The sequence below is a fragment of the Mercenaria mercenaria genome, chromosome 19 (assembly GCF_021730395.1).
Source record: "Mercenaria mercenaria strain notata chromosome 19, MADL_Memer_1, whole genome shotgun sequence".
NCBI classification, from domain to species: Eukaryota; Metazoa; Mollusca; class Bivalvia; order Venerida; family Veneridae; genus Mercenaria; species Mercenaria mercenaria.
In genome coordinates, this window is record NC_069379.1 from 30288277 (window position 1) to 30307777 (window position 19501).

General features: G+C 32.7%; 1 protein-coding gene across 1 annotated transcript; it reads right to left on the reverse strand.

The window, feature by feature from the left end:
• Positions 1–497: 497 nt before the first annotated feature.
• LOC128551180 (uncharacterized) lies at positions 498–8937 on the reverse strand. Its single transcript, XM_053531719.1, has 5 exons — positions 8667–8937; positions 4210–4401; positions 3557–3697; positions 2691–2856; positions 498–2259 (listed from the first exon to the last, which is right to left on the reverse strand). Exons 2-5 carry the CDS (start codon positions 4237–4239, stop codon positions 1994–1996), a joined length of 603 nt encoding a protein of 200 aa, XP_053387694.1. The 5' UTR covers positions 4240–4401; positions 8667–8937; the 3' UTR covers positions 498–1993.
• Positions 8938–19501: the final 10564 nt, after the last annotated feature.

A 19501-nucleotide genomic window follows, 5' to 3' on the forward strand; every position in this document is an offset into this window, starting at 1 on the left:
GCAGGATATTGACAAAATGAAAAAGTAATTCCGGTAATGGAATGTGGAACAAACCGTGTATTTAGCTTCGTATGAAGTACATAATTGGAGGTGAACATTTTTCGTCATGACGACACTCATTTGACATTGCCTTTTAGTTTGCTTCACCAGAATATCCATCATTTGTAGCTTGGTTATAGTCGATTCGATTTGTAGGTAGGATACACCAATCAAATATGATAAAAGGTAATAACTCACTTTTTTATAATATGTTTTTCTAATCTAAATTGCATTTCCAACAGCAATTTAGAAACTGAAATTAATATAAAATCTATTGGTAGGATGCATGTTAATTGTCTTTTAAACATCACATTTTTTCAGATTACTACATTTGGTATGTACGTAACATGCACATAAGACTTAAACCCCGTTTCATATGATATGTCATTACTAATAAGGAATAACATTGTGTACTCGTCATGCTTGACATTGGCAAGAGCATTTTGAGATCAACAATAATCATTACAACTGTTTTATTATATCTAATACACAAAACAAAAATGAAAACATATAAAATAAACAATTTTCAGATGTCGATTTTACAAAAAAAAAATAATAAAAAAAAAATAAAAAAAATATGAAAACAAACAAACAAATGTAACATATCGATATATGAATTCTTAAAGGCTTAACACTATGTTAGTCATACATATTTATGTGGGAATAATGTACAATTTGGCCATTCATTTTATCTAGATTTTTAGATTTTCCGATTGAGAAAATATATTTTAACTGAAATATGACATTCTGCACTGAATTTATTAAACTATACTGGGCGACATTGAAAAGTTACCATAATCGACGTCACTTTTTCATGACTTGTGCACGGTCTGTTACTCATAGACCCTGTCTCATGTCTCCTAACCCATTTCATGAGCCATTAGGGTGGTAACATACTGAGTACATATTAATTAAAAGAGTACGCACAGTTCGATCTCTCGACATATATACATACGGTTTAATACCTAGACACAAATTTAATGTAATATCAAAATTTGTTTTTCAAACAATAAACATACTTCGAGGTTCATTTTTATTTACTCCCACCATTACTCCCCTTACTTATGTAATTCATTAACAATCGACTGGTTTATTTCGTTTGTTAACCGCTACTTAGATATCAATGTGACTTCATAAGTCTTATGAAAATGCTAAAATGATCCTAGATCTTTATGTTACATTTAATCAGTCAAACTGATGGTTCGAAATTATATAGTACGTTTTACATATAAACCAATATTTTTAAAACTAATTGCACAAATTTGATATACAAGAGCCTATACACTAATCAAATTTTAAATACATGCTTTGTTACTTAATGATAAACGCAATGTGTAAGCAAAAACAATGACGTTTTCCAAATTAAGAAGTTACAAGCTCACCACAGGTAAGCGCCGCCAAGCAACAAAATGGCACAGCATATTTTCTGAATCATATATATTTTAACGTCTAATACTGATGAATAAACGTATAATGAAAGTAACGCGGCGTTAGAATCTAACAACAGAAACACGTTTTTACATGTATTTACACTTTTACTAACAATCACGTTTATAACATTTTCTGTGCATGTTTTCATTACCGGTTTGAAGCATTCATTTTCACACATGTGACTCTCCAACGATCTCCGAGCAATATTTCCTCGTCTTTTTTTTCCGTCGTGTAGAATATGATCGTAGTATGGTTTACTGACAGTCTATTTGAATGCAAGAAACTGAAAGTAAGCATATTTATCATTGATATATCTAATGCCTTAATGGCTTATGAAAATGTCTGTCTAATATGTTTCCTTAAATACGTATGACGTAATTTTCATTAGCAGAGGAAACCAGTTGAATGGAAAGTTTTTGTACAGACACTTATGAACACGGATTCGTGAATTTAAGCCATATTTGCTATGTTTTCATGATTTTGGCCAACATGTCAACTTTCTTCTCCTTGTCGAAAATGTCATTTAGTTACGTGTGTGAATCCTGTCTTCGGCGTAATGCAAAATGTGTCTGAGAGCAAGTAATACTGGAATGCATTTTATCTTATTCAATCGGATTTCCTGTGTAAAGTTAACGGCTGGATGAATGTCTCTTTCCTGAATTCCAAATATATATGACGCCTTGAGAACTGCTTCATGTACAATGCTACTTTTGAACATGTATGTAATATCTGTTTGAAGGTATGGGTAATATTGGTCCATTTTCGTCAAAATAAGGACCATTGGATACCCTGCAAATAATCGAAATTGTGTGTCTTTAATATATAAACTGCCAATGAAGAAATTTAGATAGTTTTATAAATATCAATTATTATAATGTAATGTGATCTGTGAAGTGTCTATTTTTATGTATCCACTAACAGGAAAGCGTTATGAAATTAACAATTAGCTAACAAATTACTTGCTTCGAGCGCAGATAGAATCACAAACACATTTACTGTGATATCATATTTTTTCCGAACTGCAGCCAAACAAAGAATGCTGTTCTTCAACTTTATTTTAATTCAGAATCTGTGTTTACAACTTAAATGCTCTTTATAAAGTGTTATATTAAATGAGCGACTTATCGCAATCAAAATCTAGGCAGTCCAATCAGGAGATCACGTGCTTTGAATATAAGTGTTACAAAAGAAATTGTTTATAAATACAAAAAAATGGATACCGTGTTTCTGCATCTTACACACAATTTTTCTTATTTTGTTTAAGTACTTTTCAGTGAATTTTTCAAGTAAATCCACAGCAACGATAAAAACAAGACAATGTGATTCGTCCTCTTTGCTAGGGTTGTCGTTAAAGAAGTGTCCAGCTTTTATTGGATCATTTTCAAACTGGAATAAAATATCACTGTTATAACATAAGTGATAGTAGGTGAAGGACAACAAACAAAAGAATATTTACGTGTTGATCGTTGTAAAACTAAAATATTTTCCGTTATTTTAATTTTGATTTCGTTGAATCAATATCATACTTTTTACCAGCATAGTCTTCTGCGCAGGTTACATTGTACAAGTATTATTGATAACTATTACCTTACAACTGCTAATTTGATATCTATTTCCTGAAATTTTATACGTTAAATAGACGCTTGCATACAGCTTTGTAGACGACCAGAGAAATAAAATTAGGTCAGCGAACAAGACTGAAACTATGCAGAAGGAGGTTTTGGAAGATGTTTTGAGGAAATACGGAACAAAAATATTCCGTTCAATACATGAAAGAAACGTGTCTATTCTATATTCCAATTAAAAGAGGGTTGTCAAGCTGTACCAAATGACTCTTGTGTTGTTTTTGGTTTGATAATCAAGCGTTGTATCATATGCGACTTTGCCCAAGGAATCATACCGATGCAAACATGACAATAACAGACAAATAATTGTGTGGTAGAGAAGTTGAGATCAGAATGTAGCTGTAGTAAAATAGTCTTTCATAAAAGATGAAACATATTTGTTTGAGTTTAACGTAACATCTGTCCCATTTGGGTGAAAATAGAAACAGACATGTTTACTAAGAATATGTGTACGAGTATACCTTATAGCCATTTTTGATCTTCCCCTGTAAGCTGTTCAGCACATCTTTCACATGAAGGCCACAACCTTGTTGTTCCAAAAGGCCCTTAGTGTCTGTTATTATGAAGTTATTCAAGCTGCCGCAAGCGGCCAGGCGTAAATACTATGAATTTCAAAATAATATACATGTAATAATAAACGAAATGTTTGTTAAATGTAATCAGCATGTAATATGGATAAAGAAAAGCAGGCATTCAATGTTTCGTAGTTTACAAAAGACAAATATATAGGTATTGTATTTAATAGTGGATCTGTTGTTTTACACGTCGCACCGACACAATCATAGGACATATGGCGGCTTTCCAGCTTTGATGGCGGAGGAAGACCTCCAGGTGTCTCTCCGTGCATTATGCCTTCGCAAGCAGGCACCTGGATGGAACCGTCGACCCGGAAGGATGGCTTCTTCACATGAAGAATTCAACGCACAATGCAAAGCTCGAACCCACATTGGTGAGGAGCAAGTGATTAGAAGTCGGGCTGGATCTTGCGTAGAACACTTAAAGGTATGAAATGTTATTGAAAAACAATGATTTAATTAATAATTTACGTATGTGAGCATAATATTGCTGGACTTCGTTTCGTAATAAAGTATCAATATGACCGGAATACAATTACATTGTAAGTGACACTTTCATGCGAAAACATCGCTGTCGTAACGTTTGCTGGCCGACCCTTGCATATACTGATAACTGAGTTTACGAATGATGACTTCCCTGATTGGTTTGGTCCGCATAATAGTATTCCACCTTTTTATCCTTCTTTGGTGATATTTATTTGTCCTATTTCGTTACGTAATTCGTCATACATCTGCAAATAAAATGTTTGGTTTAAACATACGTCCTCAAATATTCTTACATTACCATAACTTAAAATACAATGTGAAGTCACCCCTTTGTAACTTAAGTGAACTGATTCAGCTACATTTAATTTTAAGAGGTGTAAAACAGAGTCGCAGTATAATTCAGTGAAAGAGAGACATCCTATAACACATGACATTCTGTCGGCTATGATTCTAATGTTGAAAAGGAAATATATGGCAGTACGACAGCCTTATGCTATTAGTACTTGTTGCATGGCCTTCTTTGATCTTCTTCGCTGCGGAGAATTTAGATAAAGTGACAGCTCTCAAGATCAGTGACATAACTTATGCTGAAAATCAAGATTTTTGCGTGTTAAAGCTTACAAACTCGAAAGCGGATATTTTCAGACTAGCATGTATAAATATAACACTTACAGCTAACAATTCTGTCACTTGTCCACTGGCACTTCTTAATGAATATGTGCCGTTTAGAAAGCATTGTGGAGCAAGGCAGTGTGATCCACTGTTCATAACCAGTAAGGGCACAGTGTGCTTTTACGAGGATCCCTCATTGAGAGTATAAGGAAATTGCTAACACAATTCGGCTAAAACAGTGAGCGGCATTCGGGACATAGTTTCACTTTGAAGCAGAAACAAGTGCAGCAAAATTTGGCGTGCCAGATCATCTTATTAAGACTTTGGGAAGACGGTCTTCAGATCGCTATATAAACTGACGAAACATCCTGAAGAATGGGACAAAAGGCTATATGTAAATAATGAAAACTAGAATTTATATATATTTTCTGGCAAAAGTGACGAGTTTTGTTAGTGTCAGTGCAAGTGTTTTAGGCGAAGAAGCATGAGTGTTCGTAGTGCTTTTTTAATGTCATTGTCATGTTTGATTACTATAGCTGATAGGCTTTGAGTTCAAATTCATGGTTTTTAGGGGTTATGGAAAATTAGCTTGTTCATTGTACATACGTGAAATGCCCGAAACTGTAGTGAATGGTCATAAACAATGAGTTTACGAGTTTATACTTGGTGATGTACAAGAAGCACGGAACTCTTTCATAAATTTTTCATTCATAATATATATCGTATAAGGCTCACATTGTATTTTTGCAAATGTTCAGTATATATCATAATGGATGATATTTCAAGTGTCAAGTAATTAACAGTTATCAATGCTTTTTTTTAACTCTACTTCGTATACAATGCATCTCTCATGTTCATTGTATATGCACGAAATGCCTTAAACCGTTGTGAATGGTAATAAAATTAATTTACGGGTTTATTACTTGGTGATGTGCAAAGTATATGGTACCAGACTCGCGTTGTACCTTCAAGGATTTTAAGTTTATATCATAATGGATGACATTTCAAATTTATACTGTACATCTCTGTTTAGAGTTTGATGACCATCCAATGTCATCTGTACCTACATACAGTAAAACCCTTCAATAAGGGTAATAATACTGGCTTTGTTGGAAGGTTGTCTCTTATCACAAGCGAATTCACTTGGTTTATTGTAAATGCAAGAAAACAGTAGTCTTTCAATACCGGGTTCTAAGATGCAGACTATATCCAGAATTTGCTTTAGCGTAGGTATGACTATTTGTTAACACATATAGTTTTGTTTAGACATTTTACATTCGTTTTGAAGTTTGCAGAACCTTGCACTATTCTTAAGGGTGCTCTCGTCCAGTTTATTGCAAATCAAAGAAAAAACTTGTTTGGCCATTGTATAATTTTCATTATATATGCGCCCCCTAAAAGAATCGATAATTAGAACCAAATAATGTATATATCAAAGTATATCAAAGGTTGATACAATGTCATAGTTCAAGCGTCCTTTGTCAAACTGACTCTATTTGAATGTATTTTCATTTCAAACTCGACTGCCCTGCCCTTGCAACACTCCTTTGGACTTGTACTGATTAATTTCAGGCCTGTACGCTATCGACCCGACTGTCTCTTTCCTTGGATGCAAACATCTGCTGTGCACATACCTCCGTTCTCACTATGTTAAATGGTGCGATACGTGCAAGCCTCATTGCCTTTTGATGTGGTCGCCACAACCGGTGTCGCCAGCTTGCGGTGATGAACTGAGCGAGATTTTCACCGTTTTCCAGAGAATTTTATAGTGCGTGTGTAAAAAAATATCTCATTCATACTTATTTGTATTAATAACTTTTAGCACATGTTGTTGAATGAATAATGTTGTTGTTTTTGGGGTTTTTTAAGTAGAAAGTAGAAAGTAAGTATACGCGCAAATCAAGACCTGTTCACTGTTTTAGATTGGCCATGTGATCTGTATTTGAACAGATGTTATGTCCTTGTCATTCAGATACAGTTCAAATCATTTTGCAGCGTTTACTACATTATAAAGCACGGGAACTGTACTCATGTTATGATACTTCAATGTTTACTAATACATTAATCTTTATCCATTGCACATTTCGATACCATTAGTACCAGGTGTCCCGAAAGGTTCCAAAAAGAGTTATCAAAAGTTTTTACCAACAAAGTTTTAATTTGTTTAAAACTGTGTTTCAAGAGACATTATATTTGCCGATTACACATGTACAAGACCAGGCTTACTGGTAGTTAAGTTAAATTCTCGGTATTAAGATTTTTCTTTCTTTTTTTCAAATAAACTTCATTTTCATTCAGGGAACGTAAATAGACGAATACTTCTTTCGGACGATATTAAAAGCAACATCTTTATTAAAGACGTTTTAGCAAATATTTTCGTTTATCAGCTATTCAAAAGTGACATCCTTTATATTAATAAAAGAATGAAAATCACAGGTATTCACTAATTACACGAGAGCATTTGGAACTAGTAAGTTAATTCTATTTGTAACAGTAAACATGTAGACCTAATCAATATCAGTTACATTTCATTTTCCAGGTATTCATTTTAGATGAATTCACAAAACCGTGAAAACACTTCTATTTTGACATCTAGAAGTTAGCCATAAAGATAACTTAATCATTGATATTGTACTTAAATATATGAAAAGTATGATAAATATGTTGCACAACAGGCCCCAGTTATGCCCAACTTAAAACGGTAAGCATATATTTGATTCGCTGAGTATCTTAATGACAAAAAATGAGATAAACTTCTTCAGATTTTGTTTTGCAGACACCACTTGATTCAATAATGAGTCCAAAATCGAACAGTTATCTAAATCTTTTTTAATGAACCAGTCATATCGTTAAACCAATAGTACCTGAGTACTACAGTATGGAGTATTGACATTGTTCTATTGCTATCAAAGCGGACGTAACATTTGCTTAATGTAGTACAGAGCTTGTCCGCTCAAATATCGCATTTTCCAGTGACATGTTTTATTGCAGTCTAAAACTGTTTGTCAGTTGTTCATTGTATCTTCTAAAATGGCGATAAACATTTGTTGTTAAACATTCGGTATACATCATAACACTACAAACTGCATATACATCTTAGATAAATTCTTAGCAGTCGAATTAGTGATATAATTTAGTTATCATTTTTTTTCTCAAGAATTCTGTAAATTTTATGTTTCGGTAAGTTATGAAAAGAAATTCTATTTTTTTGGTCAATAAAGTGCTTGTCTGAGTGAAAAAGATTATAGATCTTAACAATATCTACAAGAAATTGTCAGAAAAGCTGTTGCGCATAGATTTCATTTCAATTCTATCAATCTTTCATAGCGAACTTAAAGGTATTTGCTGAAAGGGATACACATTCTATTCACAAAGAGCATCTGAAATCTTATTTTATGAAGCAAAGGAACATACGACCAAAGTCATATGTCAAAAAGTAATCATTGAACTACATTTTTGCCAAACATAAGGTAGGATGTACTCAAAAGGGCTTTGATAGTTGTTTCTCATTTATGCGCATTAGTGTTTATTTAGATCTAAAGAAAAAGAATCAATTACTCTGGTATAAACAAGATCACTGCTTCTACACAGACGAATGTGTGTGCCCAGAAGGTTGTCTAGGGCCGTCATGCACTTTGGAAGGCTTAAAATTGCATTGCATAAACTTTCTATTATGTACAATGTTATGGATATGGAACAACAAATCAGCTGTGTGTGTTGGTGTTCAAAGGTAGCTTACGACAATAAAGAACCAATGTAAATTAGTTATCAGATACAAAAAATGATCCAACAACAGCGTGACTTACAGTTTAAAGCACCGGAATTTCGTTGAATTCCAAGTAAACTAGATTTCTAGGAATGGTCTTAGCGTTGGGTATAAAATACGAAAACATCTTACACTTTCATTCCATTCACTTGGACCAGGTTCTCTCCATGGACTTCTTAGAAATTCCTTCTGAAAATACCGAAACATAGCTTTGGTCTTCAGTACACTACTCGGTTGATATGAAAAAATTGTTTTATATCCAGAACATTTGATTTATAGCAAATATTGTTACGTCTGTGTATTTAAGAACTGATATTCACGGTAGAAAATAGTGCCTGTCTATCAAACGCGAATCGAACTGTTAAAATAGCATTTTCTCTTATTCTTGACATCGATATCTTCAAAAGAGTGCAAGTTTAATAATGAAATTGACGTATAATGTAAAGTATCGCAAGACTTAGGGCTCTCTAATTACCTAATCAATGGCTTATGTGACTTCAAGCTAGGCGAACCATGACATTCATGTTTACGACGCGAAACTGTAAACTGAGATTTGAAGAAAATATACCTGTTAAATTAATTGTGTAATTGGACTATCATGAATAACAGGATTGCTAAAAAAAATGAGGTAATTAATAATTTAATAATGTTTTGTTTCTGGGTACAACTTATACTTAATCAGAGAGGAAATTTTAGTTATTATTGGGTGTTTCGCTTAATAAAGCTTTGACCCAACTTAACGAAGCCTACTTAACATGACAAAGTTTAAACTAATGAAATCTGTGTAAAAGCTCTTTCGCGTAACCCGTTTCCACTAGGTTCAAACATAGGGAGAGTCATAAGTTAGATGGAGTCCGACAATAACTAAGGATAAAACTAGGTACGGGGTCTCATATGTTTCTAGAAAGGCTGCGATTTCATATTTGTACGCGTACCAAAACGTGTAGAAAATAATCGTTATATTATAATTATGTAAGTTTTAAAACAAATAAATGAAAACTATCAACATTATGTGCTAAACGTTTTCGATAATACTTAATACAACCAAATGCCCAATTTATTACGCAACTGTAAATATGTTTATCGGCAATGAGGATATGCCATTTATACAGAATTAAAGCCAATGCATAGCAAAACATTGAGATGATAATTTATAGTCTTTTTCTAACATCGGCAATTTGTGTCTTTTCTATTGTTAATGCAAATTAATGTATTGTATCAGTTCGTCAGTATTTTATATTTTCTAAGAACCAATAAGTTTGTTTATGCTATTTTTCCTTAAAACATTTCTGTATAGCAAACTGTTGTTCGAAACTTAAACTAACCGTTAAACTAATCGCCTTTTAAATTTTGATTCAAAATACTAGTCTTAAAGGGTAATACAAGTATGATGTTTTAATTTTACAGTTAAGACGTTTTAGTGTTTATAATCCTTAAGTCATACATTTGTTTTTTCTAAATTTTCTAAAATGTTGAAATATTACTTTAAAAGTTAATCGACTGTCAATCTGACTAAAGTACATCTCCTATTACGCTACGCATAGGATCTGAGAACGAGCTATTGATAGCCTTGTTCTGACGACCCTTTCGCTAGCCAATCAGAGCTTAACTTACAACATTTTGCAAATTTCTATTTAGCCTTGATTTTTGATATTTACAAATCGTATGTCGTTATGTCTCAGATAGCTGGTTAGCTCAGTTGGTAGGCCACTTGCTCTGTAAGCGAGGGGTACCGGGTTCGACCCCTAGAATGACTTCACATTTTTCTTACTCTTTGACATTGGAACAAGTTGTCTGATTGGTTCAAATAAAATAGATTTGCGAAAACAAAAATAGCAATATTGGAAATCCAAAATATACAGAAGACGTATGTGAATAGGTCGTTCTCAGATCTTCGTTTAGAAGATTCGTACTTAAGTCAGATTGATCGACTGTTAGCTTAATCAACTGTTAGTTTCGAACAATTAGTTGATTCAACAAGCATTGAAAGTCACTAGTTGACATTTAGCTTGTATCAAAGATGCATTGTTGCGACTTATTTCATTATTCTATTATCCAACTGCTTATGTTGTAATAATACTGATAATTGGAACTTAAAGTCGTACTTCGTCTTTTCTGCTCGTTCAAAAATGCAAAGTACCTCGGACATTTTCCTATTCAGATTGTCTATCCAAAATGATCTAGGTCTGGACTTCTAAAATAGCATGATAAAAGATAGTTTAAGATCATTTCATGATATATCGACTAAAGTTTGTGAACAAAAAAAGATCACTTTGTAGACATTTCTCATTCTCATTTCTATTGAAATATGAACATTAATCATTATGTTTTTCCGTTTTAAACATCTTTTCTCCCAGTGATGGAACAAAATATTTCACAATCCTTTGTAAATGATTATCATATACGTATGCTGCAAACGTAGTAATTGGTTACAGGGTGTGTGTGTGGGTGCAATATTCCCTTGAAGTGAAAACATTTGTAAAGAAACGAATGATTTTTCTTGTATTTTCTTTGACTGATATGAGTGGTCATTTAGTCCTACTTTTCGTGCTTATCGGCCGGAAATACTTCGGGATTACGTGATTGAAAAATTAATTCAAACGAATATCCATTTAAAGACGCGCCACAAAGTACAATGTACCTGTATTCTTTTGTATTTCCATGATGGTAATTATACATTATTTCCATGAAAAATATGAGATATGCAAGATTTTAGGTTCAAATTGACAGTGACATATATTAGGCCAAAACAATGTGTTTAATGTCTAAAATTTCATCGAAGCAATGTGTACATAAATCAGTGCATTCAGTAAAATTTCAATCATTTTTTGTTTCTACATTGTAAGATAGTTATTCATCTATATTCTTAAAACTATGCTAAAAAGAGATTGACTGAATATATAAGTTTGCAGATGAAGTTGTGAAAACACATTTATTCGGGAAGGGCCTAAATTGTTTACCTGAAAACTTATAGTATAGCTGTATATTACCTGTATAATAAGAATGAGTTTCATGAAGTTTCTGTGTTGGAAATTAACTGCCATGAGTTTCGAACCCACATGGCAAAAGCTCTGACCAGTTACAAAATGTTGAATTCCCTATGCTATGTTTTTAAACATCACGTTATCGTTGGGGCATGTTAATATACTTTGCATCCATCTATTTATAAATTATAGCCTCTTTCGGAGCATTCTTCCGAAAAATCCGAAGATGCGCGACGGGTTCGTAAGCAGTCGGAAAACATACTTTCGGTTTGAAATAGGCAAAAGCTTTTTGTTTATTTATTTGTTATTCTTGAACATATTCATGACTATTTGGTCAGATCAGATGCAGTGGGTCATACTTTCAGTAAAAGTCTAAGCTACAAACTCTGGTTTTCATAAAATACTCGTTCGGGCGTTAGTAGAGGACCTTTAAAATAAACTCGGGAGAAAACTTTGATATTAGAAATTTTTGCGATTTCATAATTTATCGTTTCTATTTCTGTTAACTTTCATATTTACGAATTATTCTTCTGACAAAGCCAGTAATTAGACAAAAGTTGTCTCAGGGAAATATTATTGAGTAGGTTTTAGGTCTGTTTGACATTGAAATTAATTCCAGGACCCGTCTTAATCAGAACATTTTATCGCAGTTAGTTTTTAAACAAGTTTCGAGATTCTAGACGAAAGTCTTTTTAAGGTATTAGATCACTAATAGTAATGTTTACAAATTAGTCTTTGCTTGTTATATTCTGAAAGGTAACCGTGTTTTGCACTATTTTGCAATTTTTAAACAACTTTTACCGTGCCGCTTTTTATAGATTTTGTATAACTTATGGTATCTCCTCAAGCTCAAATAGAGACAAATTTCAAAGTGATAGCCACTATCCAAAACGTTTGCAGAGAACTCATTTTACCATTAATTTTAATAAAAGAAACATCAAACTATTGGTAAACAATTATAAAACACAAAACAAAAATGTAAATATAATTTTTTCTATGGTGCCTCAAGTAAACGGATTAAATGAGACAGAATTCATACTTCAACATTGAAAAAATAAGGTCGAATGCTGTGTTTCTGTTTTGAATTTTGCTTACTCCAGTTAAAAATAACCTTAGGGCAGACGTAAAACCTACCTTAATTTCTTCGACAATATATAATCTAAGAGTGAAAGCGAAATAGAGAACTTTCACCGTGTGTAACTCAATATTTTTAAAAATGTGTAACTCTACCCCTTCTGTTTAAGTAGTAAATTCACTTTGAACACCAAGAAATCGCTTATAAGACTCATCTTTTTTTCATTTTTGTACAAGAAATCGATAATAAGTCTTGAAAGAAGTAAAAACTTACTAGAAAAAAAGGAAAATAAGGAAAAAAATTTTAGTCCTAGTAGGGCTTGAACCTACGCCCCCTAAGAATTGCAGTAAAAGTAGGTTTATGGTAGGAATTGAATACTCTTCAAAAAGGAGGTTCTCTATTAGTGATCTAATACCTTAAGGCAGACTTTTGTAGAACAGCCAATAGTATTATTTACCTGGTCACCGGTTAAGTACGAATTTCTCATGCCTCTATAATACTGTACCCAATAGAAGAAGGGAAGGTCTGGTAATTATTATATATTTCTTAGATGATTTATACGTTATATTAATAGGGAATCGATCCTACCGATTTTTGTCGCAGAGCGACGAAAATCGGGATCGATCCCTATACGGTAACTTGCGATATACCGAATGAGATATATACTATCAAATTAAAAACTGTGTCCGTTTTTTCCTTGTGCCTAATAGGCGTCCACATAACTTGTCTGAACCGCAACGTCTTGCACATCAGTACAAATATGGAAAGTATTGTTTTTATTCGTAAATCTACCTTTTAAATAATACGGAATCGATGCTGTCATTAGACAGTTCTTTTCAAATCTTATGTGATGAGTTGAAGTCGGATCGATTCCCGATAGAGGCAGTGCCTTATTTCATATAAGACCTCTTCAAAACAAAGTAGCTGGTAGGTAAATGTTGAATAACATTCCTTTATAATCTAAAAACGGTCGTTCAGTACTTTTGGAAATATGTGTAACACAGACGTTCTCTGACGGATAGACAGACGTACATATCTGTTCCGTAGCCGTAGCGTATTTAAACGTATTAGCGGCTGATGGCCCATTCAGGCTCCCGTAGAATCGACATTTATTAAATGAAGTTCATTTTGAAAATATTTCTGAAATGTTTAGGTCTGCAGCACTCAAATACGGAAATATCGGACATCCAAGGCATATGACACTTGTAGACAACATCATAATGGACCTTTTGAACAATTTGACGAAGTTCCAAGCATCTCCATATACCTTTGCGCTGTTACGGACCCCTGTGGAAATTATGTGTTTTCCAAGTGAAAATATTTTTCGTAGATGAAAAGCTGAGCTGTTGTGCTAAAGGCACTGAAAATTTAATCCCCATTAACGAAAAAGAAAAAGAATAACTTTTTTAGACGGGGTGATCCCTGTGCATGAGCCCTGACTATTGACCAGTGCCAATTCTTTCAAATTTCATTTTCTTCACTTCCGGGAAAAGCTGACGTCATTTTCTGTGTTGTTGTGAGATTGTATGAAAATATGCCGGCCATCCTAATGATATATCCACCTCATAGTGATAGTAATATTATTAACCGGATCTTATCACTGGCATGCGTATGTTTTTCTACCGCATATATATTTATCATAATCGTCTTCATTCGCCAATGTCTATTACATATCTAAACATTTTCTATATAAACTGTCTAGATTCATTATTTAAACACTATCAAAATGGTATTTTTGAAATTTGAAACTTCAAATGCATTTTCCTTTATGATTTTAAAGGGCATATAGTGACTATGCGGAGCATATTCTCGTTTCGCGTTCGCAACGTTAAGATTGTTTACGCCCGTAACGTCTTCATAAAAACACGCATTTTACGGAGATTAAACATAGAAAACATAGTTTGTTTCATTTTTCAGAAACTTTTAATTTCCAAAGTGTATAATTTTGGATTTGTATTTAGTATAAAAAATCACTGCAAAGAATAATAATATAAAAAAATAAACGTTCGCTTTGGGATTATAAGCATGATATATTATGGCTGTGATTGAATTATGAATAATGTACAGCGTTTATTTTTACACAAGGTAAAACAATGTTATCTCTCTTTGCCTGCTTAAATGAATGAATATACTTTTGTTTTGCAGTGTTTGTATGGATGGTGTCTTCGAGGAATTGGTGTAAGTAGAAGCTGCATTATCTGTGGATAATTTAAACTAATGTTTTATCACATAATTAAAAAGATTTTATATGTTACATGATACCTTAATATCCAACCCACTAACGTATAAAAACTGGAATTAAGACATTCTGTTATGAGTATTGTATTTTTTGAAACCATTGTTTATTAAGATCATATCAGTAGTCAGGACCCTGAGCTATAGAAAAGTGAAATTTATTGCCAAGCATAGTGACTGTTTAAATGGCTTAACGCCTATATCTTGAGGAACTTTTAGTAACTACATTTTTGTCGAATAGCGAAATTGTTTTTTTTTCAAGAGTGCGTCTAATATGGCAGCGATTCGTCTTTACGGCAGTTGATGTCTTTGCATTAGGACTGCATGTTTCTAAAGTATGAACTAAAAAATTTTATTTCACAAATGAATTGTCAAATGGCTTAATATTTACATAGAATTAAATATTGATGGATACATTGTATAGATATTACATTAAATTGTTGTATAACTTTTGAAAATGCATTTTTAAAAGATTGTCATGATAATTTTATTAATCATCCGGTTTGATATGGACATGAATCATGTATAAAATATAAAAATATTTGACTTGTTAATTATATGTAACAACATGATTGTGAAAACTAAATTGTTTACAATTTCCAAAACGCTTAATTATTCCCTCTTCAGCAACACTGTATTTAACTCGTGCAAATGATACCAGTGCTTACGTCCATGCGCAATGCGTACTTCAGATAAAATTCTTCTTTTACTTTATTTCAGTTAGAAATAGTGGCTGATTTTCTTATTTTTTATTATAAATTACACCAGGCAGTAACTTATTATACAAACATCATCGCATAAGAAAGATGTATGAATTGACGTTTATACATTATTGCATCATTATGTTATCTACAATTATATTTGAATCGTCATGAAAGATGAAGTTCGTCATTTAAGAACAGAATTTCACCTAATATGACCTGTCAAAATTTACCCATTCAAGGCTGTATTTCTATTTTAGGCCTGTTTTGTGTCCTTTTTTGTAAATGCGTGTTGTGTCTAATATTTGACATACATTTACAGAGCTATTCAAACACCATGTAAATTGTTGGTTTAATTAGCAAACGGCATGTGGTTTTATATGGATCCAGTAGCTGTTAAATAGGTCAAGCAAAGCTAAAGGTCCGATAGACATAGTTACATTCCAAGAAAAGAGCATTACGAAACAAACCCTTACGAATCAGTATACCGCCTTGGAATTGTTAGTTGCAAACCACCAATTGGGACCTTAAGCAAGTTCATTGCAAATTAAACCTTTTTTTTTGTCCTGACCATGTGTTAGAATAAGATTAGGGATGTCACGCTTTCCATTATTCCGGCCCGTCTCGGCAGGTCAGTATTACAACAGAAACACTATTTTTGCTCAGAGAAATAAACTACATTCTCAAAATATAGCATTGTAATTTAGATCAATTTGTTCTCATTGAAGAATTTAATCATAAACCTGTTTTAGGTATTTCATGTGTATTTACTAAATACAGAATGTATGTCTTTATCACGCTTGTTAGTTTTGAATAACATAATAGTAAGCTGAATACAACGTCAGAGATCACTTTCTTATGATTACCCTACTTGACTTTAAAAAAGCAGAGATAGTTCAGAAGTAGTACGTCAAATGGTAAGGTTTTATTTTTTTGTAAAATATGAAACTAGAACTGATTTTTGCTTTTCACAGGTACTTTGTGAAGGTTGTCGTTGGCTTATAAGAGTAAGTAAATTCCATAAAAATGTTGATTTGCATTTAAGTAAAATATATAATAATAAATATAATCAAAAAAAATCATAAACTTGCCTGACATATTTCAGTTAGGTTTGAAAGGCTTTAAAAAGGCCGTAAAAAGTCGCACCGACTTCATCTTAGTGTTGTTATATTTTTCTGGTCCTTAGGGATCATTGATTTCAATTAATTTAGATTCAAAGATTGAATACTGCTTAAACCGGTGCTAGGGGACGTGGCAGTGTTGCATTTTCCGTTACTGCTCATGAACAGACTCAATCAAACCGAGTCTGCAGTTTTCACTGTTTGCATTGTTCTCAGTGCTTCCGAGGGATCTACTTTCCAGATTTTATTTACTATAATGTATCATGCATTGTAGATTATTGGGAAAATTGTATAGATAACTAGGCTCTTAGCTAAAAGAAGCAAAGTTAAAAATACAATGGGGCTCCCCTTAGATACACCACTGGGGATTTATAAAGCTGCATGCTTAAAATACAAGAACATTTGAGGATTGGGTCGCCCCTCGTATATTGTCCCTAACCTTCTGGTATACATACACTTATATATAGAATGTGTATACACTGAGTCAGGAGATGCGCTTTACACACCTTTGTTCCTAAAAAGCTGCATTTTCAAAGCCTAGAATTCAGATCTGAAAGCCTTTAAAAATCAATGGGAGTATGCAACCTCAGCCCCCATCCCTAATATGTCATGATCAATATTCAGGTTTGGTTATACGTTTGGGCTCATTTATCTTTAAGAGATCAATTATACAATTAATGTGTATGTAAAAGCCATTGCTTTTTATCATTTTTGCTCAGAGAAATTAACTACAATGCTCAGAATATGGAATTGTAATTTAGGTCGATTTGTTCTTTTCTAAGAATTCGATCAAAGACCTTCGTTTTGATATTCCATTTGTATTTACTCAATGCAGAATGTATGTCTTTATCACGCTTGTTAGTTTTGAATAACATAAGTATAATAATAAGCTGAATACAACATCTGAGATCAGTTTTTACGATTACACTATTTTTGATTTTAAAAATGCTGAGGTACTTTAGATGTTGTATGACAAATTGTAAGGCATCTTATTTTAATTTCAAAATATGCAAACAAGAACTGACATTTACTTTTACAGCTACTTGGTGATGGTTGTCGTTGGCTTATAAGAGTAAGTAACATCTGAAGGGTAAGAAACACAAGATAACTCTCTCCCATATATCTGCTTTAAGGGTAAAGAATACAATGGGCTGCAGTTAAACCCTTTTAAAGTACTTTAAGTTTCGACCTTATATATGTCTTTGGAAGATTACCTTTTAACATTCAGAGCAAGAGCGGTCAATTATTTTTTGCCTCAAAGTGAAATAAGTTATTGTATATTTAGTTGATGAAAAGTCCATAAATGTGTTGATTTGCATCGAAGTAAGTATATATGTCTAAAGTTGCACGAAAAGTGAAAAAAATATCAGAAACTTGCCAAGTAAATATTTCAGTAATGTTTGCAAATAATTGTCTACGCCAGTTGTATTTATCTGTATATTTCTATTTAATTGCCCACAATGAGCCCTGAGAGTAGCATGTGGGTTAATTAGAATGTTTGGAACAACTGAATTAAAATACTAATACGGTCATACCAGTTTTAATGCAGTAAGAAAAGTTTCATAAGCTTTGTCTAAGTTGATTGTATATTGCTGTTAAGCAAAACCATAGCTACTGTTTTTCACTGAATATGAACTCTCCTGACTAATTGTTGCCAATTTAACTTATCAATTATTTGACTTCTTTGACAATTTGTATCGCTTAAAGGACTTAAGAATATTAACTTCGATTTTGATTTTCAATAAATTTGTCAGGTCACTTAAACTTTGCTTTCCTCTTCAAGCAGTTTTACTCTGTCTCCTATTTGAAACAATCATTTGAATAGTACATGAAATGATTTTGTACAAGAGTTATTATCTTTACAATATACGAATAATTATGTATCAGAAAATGTCTATAACCTGAAGTAAACACTGAAATAAATTTAACAATTGAACTGAATTCAATAATAAACAAAAATATTCTATCATAATGGTCAAATCTATATGTAATTGAATAATAGTAGGAAAGATAGTTCTTACAAGCTTAGAAAAGCATTTCCAGAAACAATAAATATGCTGTCAGACCGTTGAAACAAAGAATAACAAGTCATACAGCTAGTTTAACCATTTACTCGTAGGCCGTGATGATGTATCAAGTAGACAAGTAGGCGGTAAAAGCCTGAAAAAAGACATATAAGTTGTTTTATAACAAATGACCATATATGTATATACGTGTTACATTTGACCTTAAATCTTACATTTAACCATTTATACTTTATATATAGCCTTAACAATGTTTAACTGCAGATGTCAGCATTCAATTATTATATCAAACCTACTAGTAATAATTTAACCAATACAAAATGCACCCATGGTTCGAATATATTTAAGAACGAATCCATTTCAAAAACACCAAAAATGCATACTGAGCAATGCAGAGCGATATAATGTACATATACTCAATACAAATCATGTATATAAACTGATATACCCGATAACTTACAGCATGTGGGGGCATAAAGGGTTTAAAAGGATTGAAATGTAGCGAGAAAATATTTCTGCCGCCATGAAATCATACCACGTGGACAAAACATGGAAACAGAAGAAAAGTAAAAACCAAATTGTACTCGTGTAGCGAAAAGTACCGAAAAGAGATGCGGCGGTGAGTGATACCACACAGAGTTATCACAGTAGATGAGACAGCACACTCCCCGCCTGATATCTCACACAAGATATCACTATATCAGTTCATATTCACGACATACAAAGTACAACTTAAATGCCAAGAATAAATATGTTAATTATATTTGTACTTGAATTGATTTTGCAAAAATTACAAAATATGAATTCTATTCAGAGTTCTGCACATA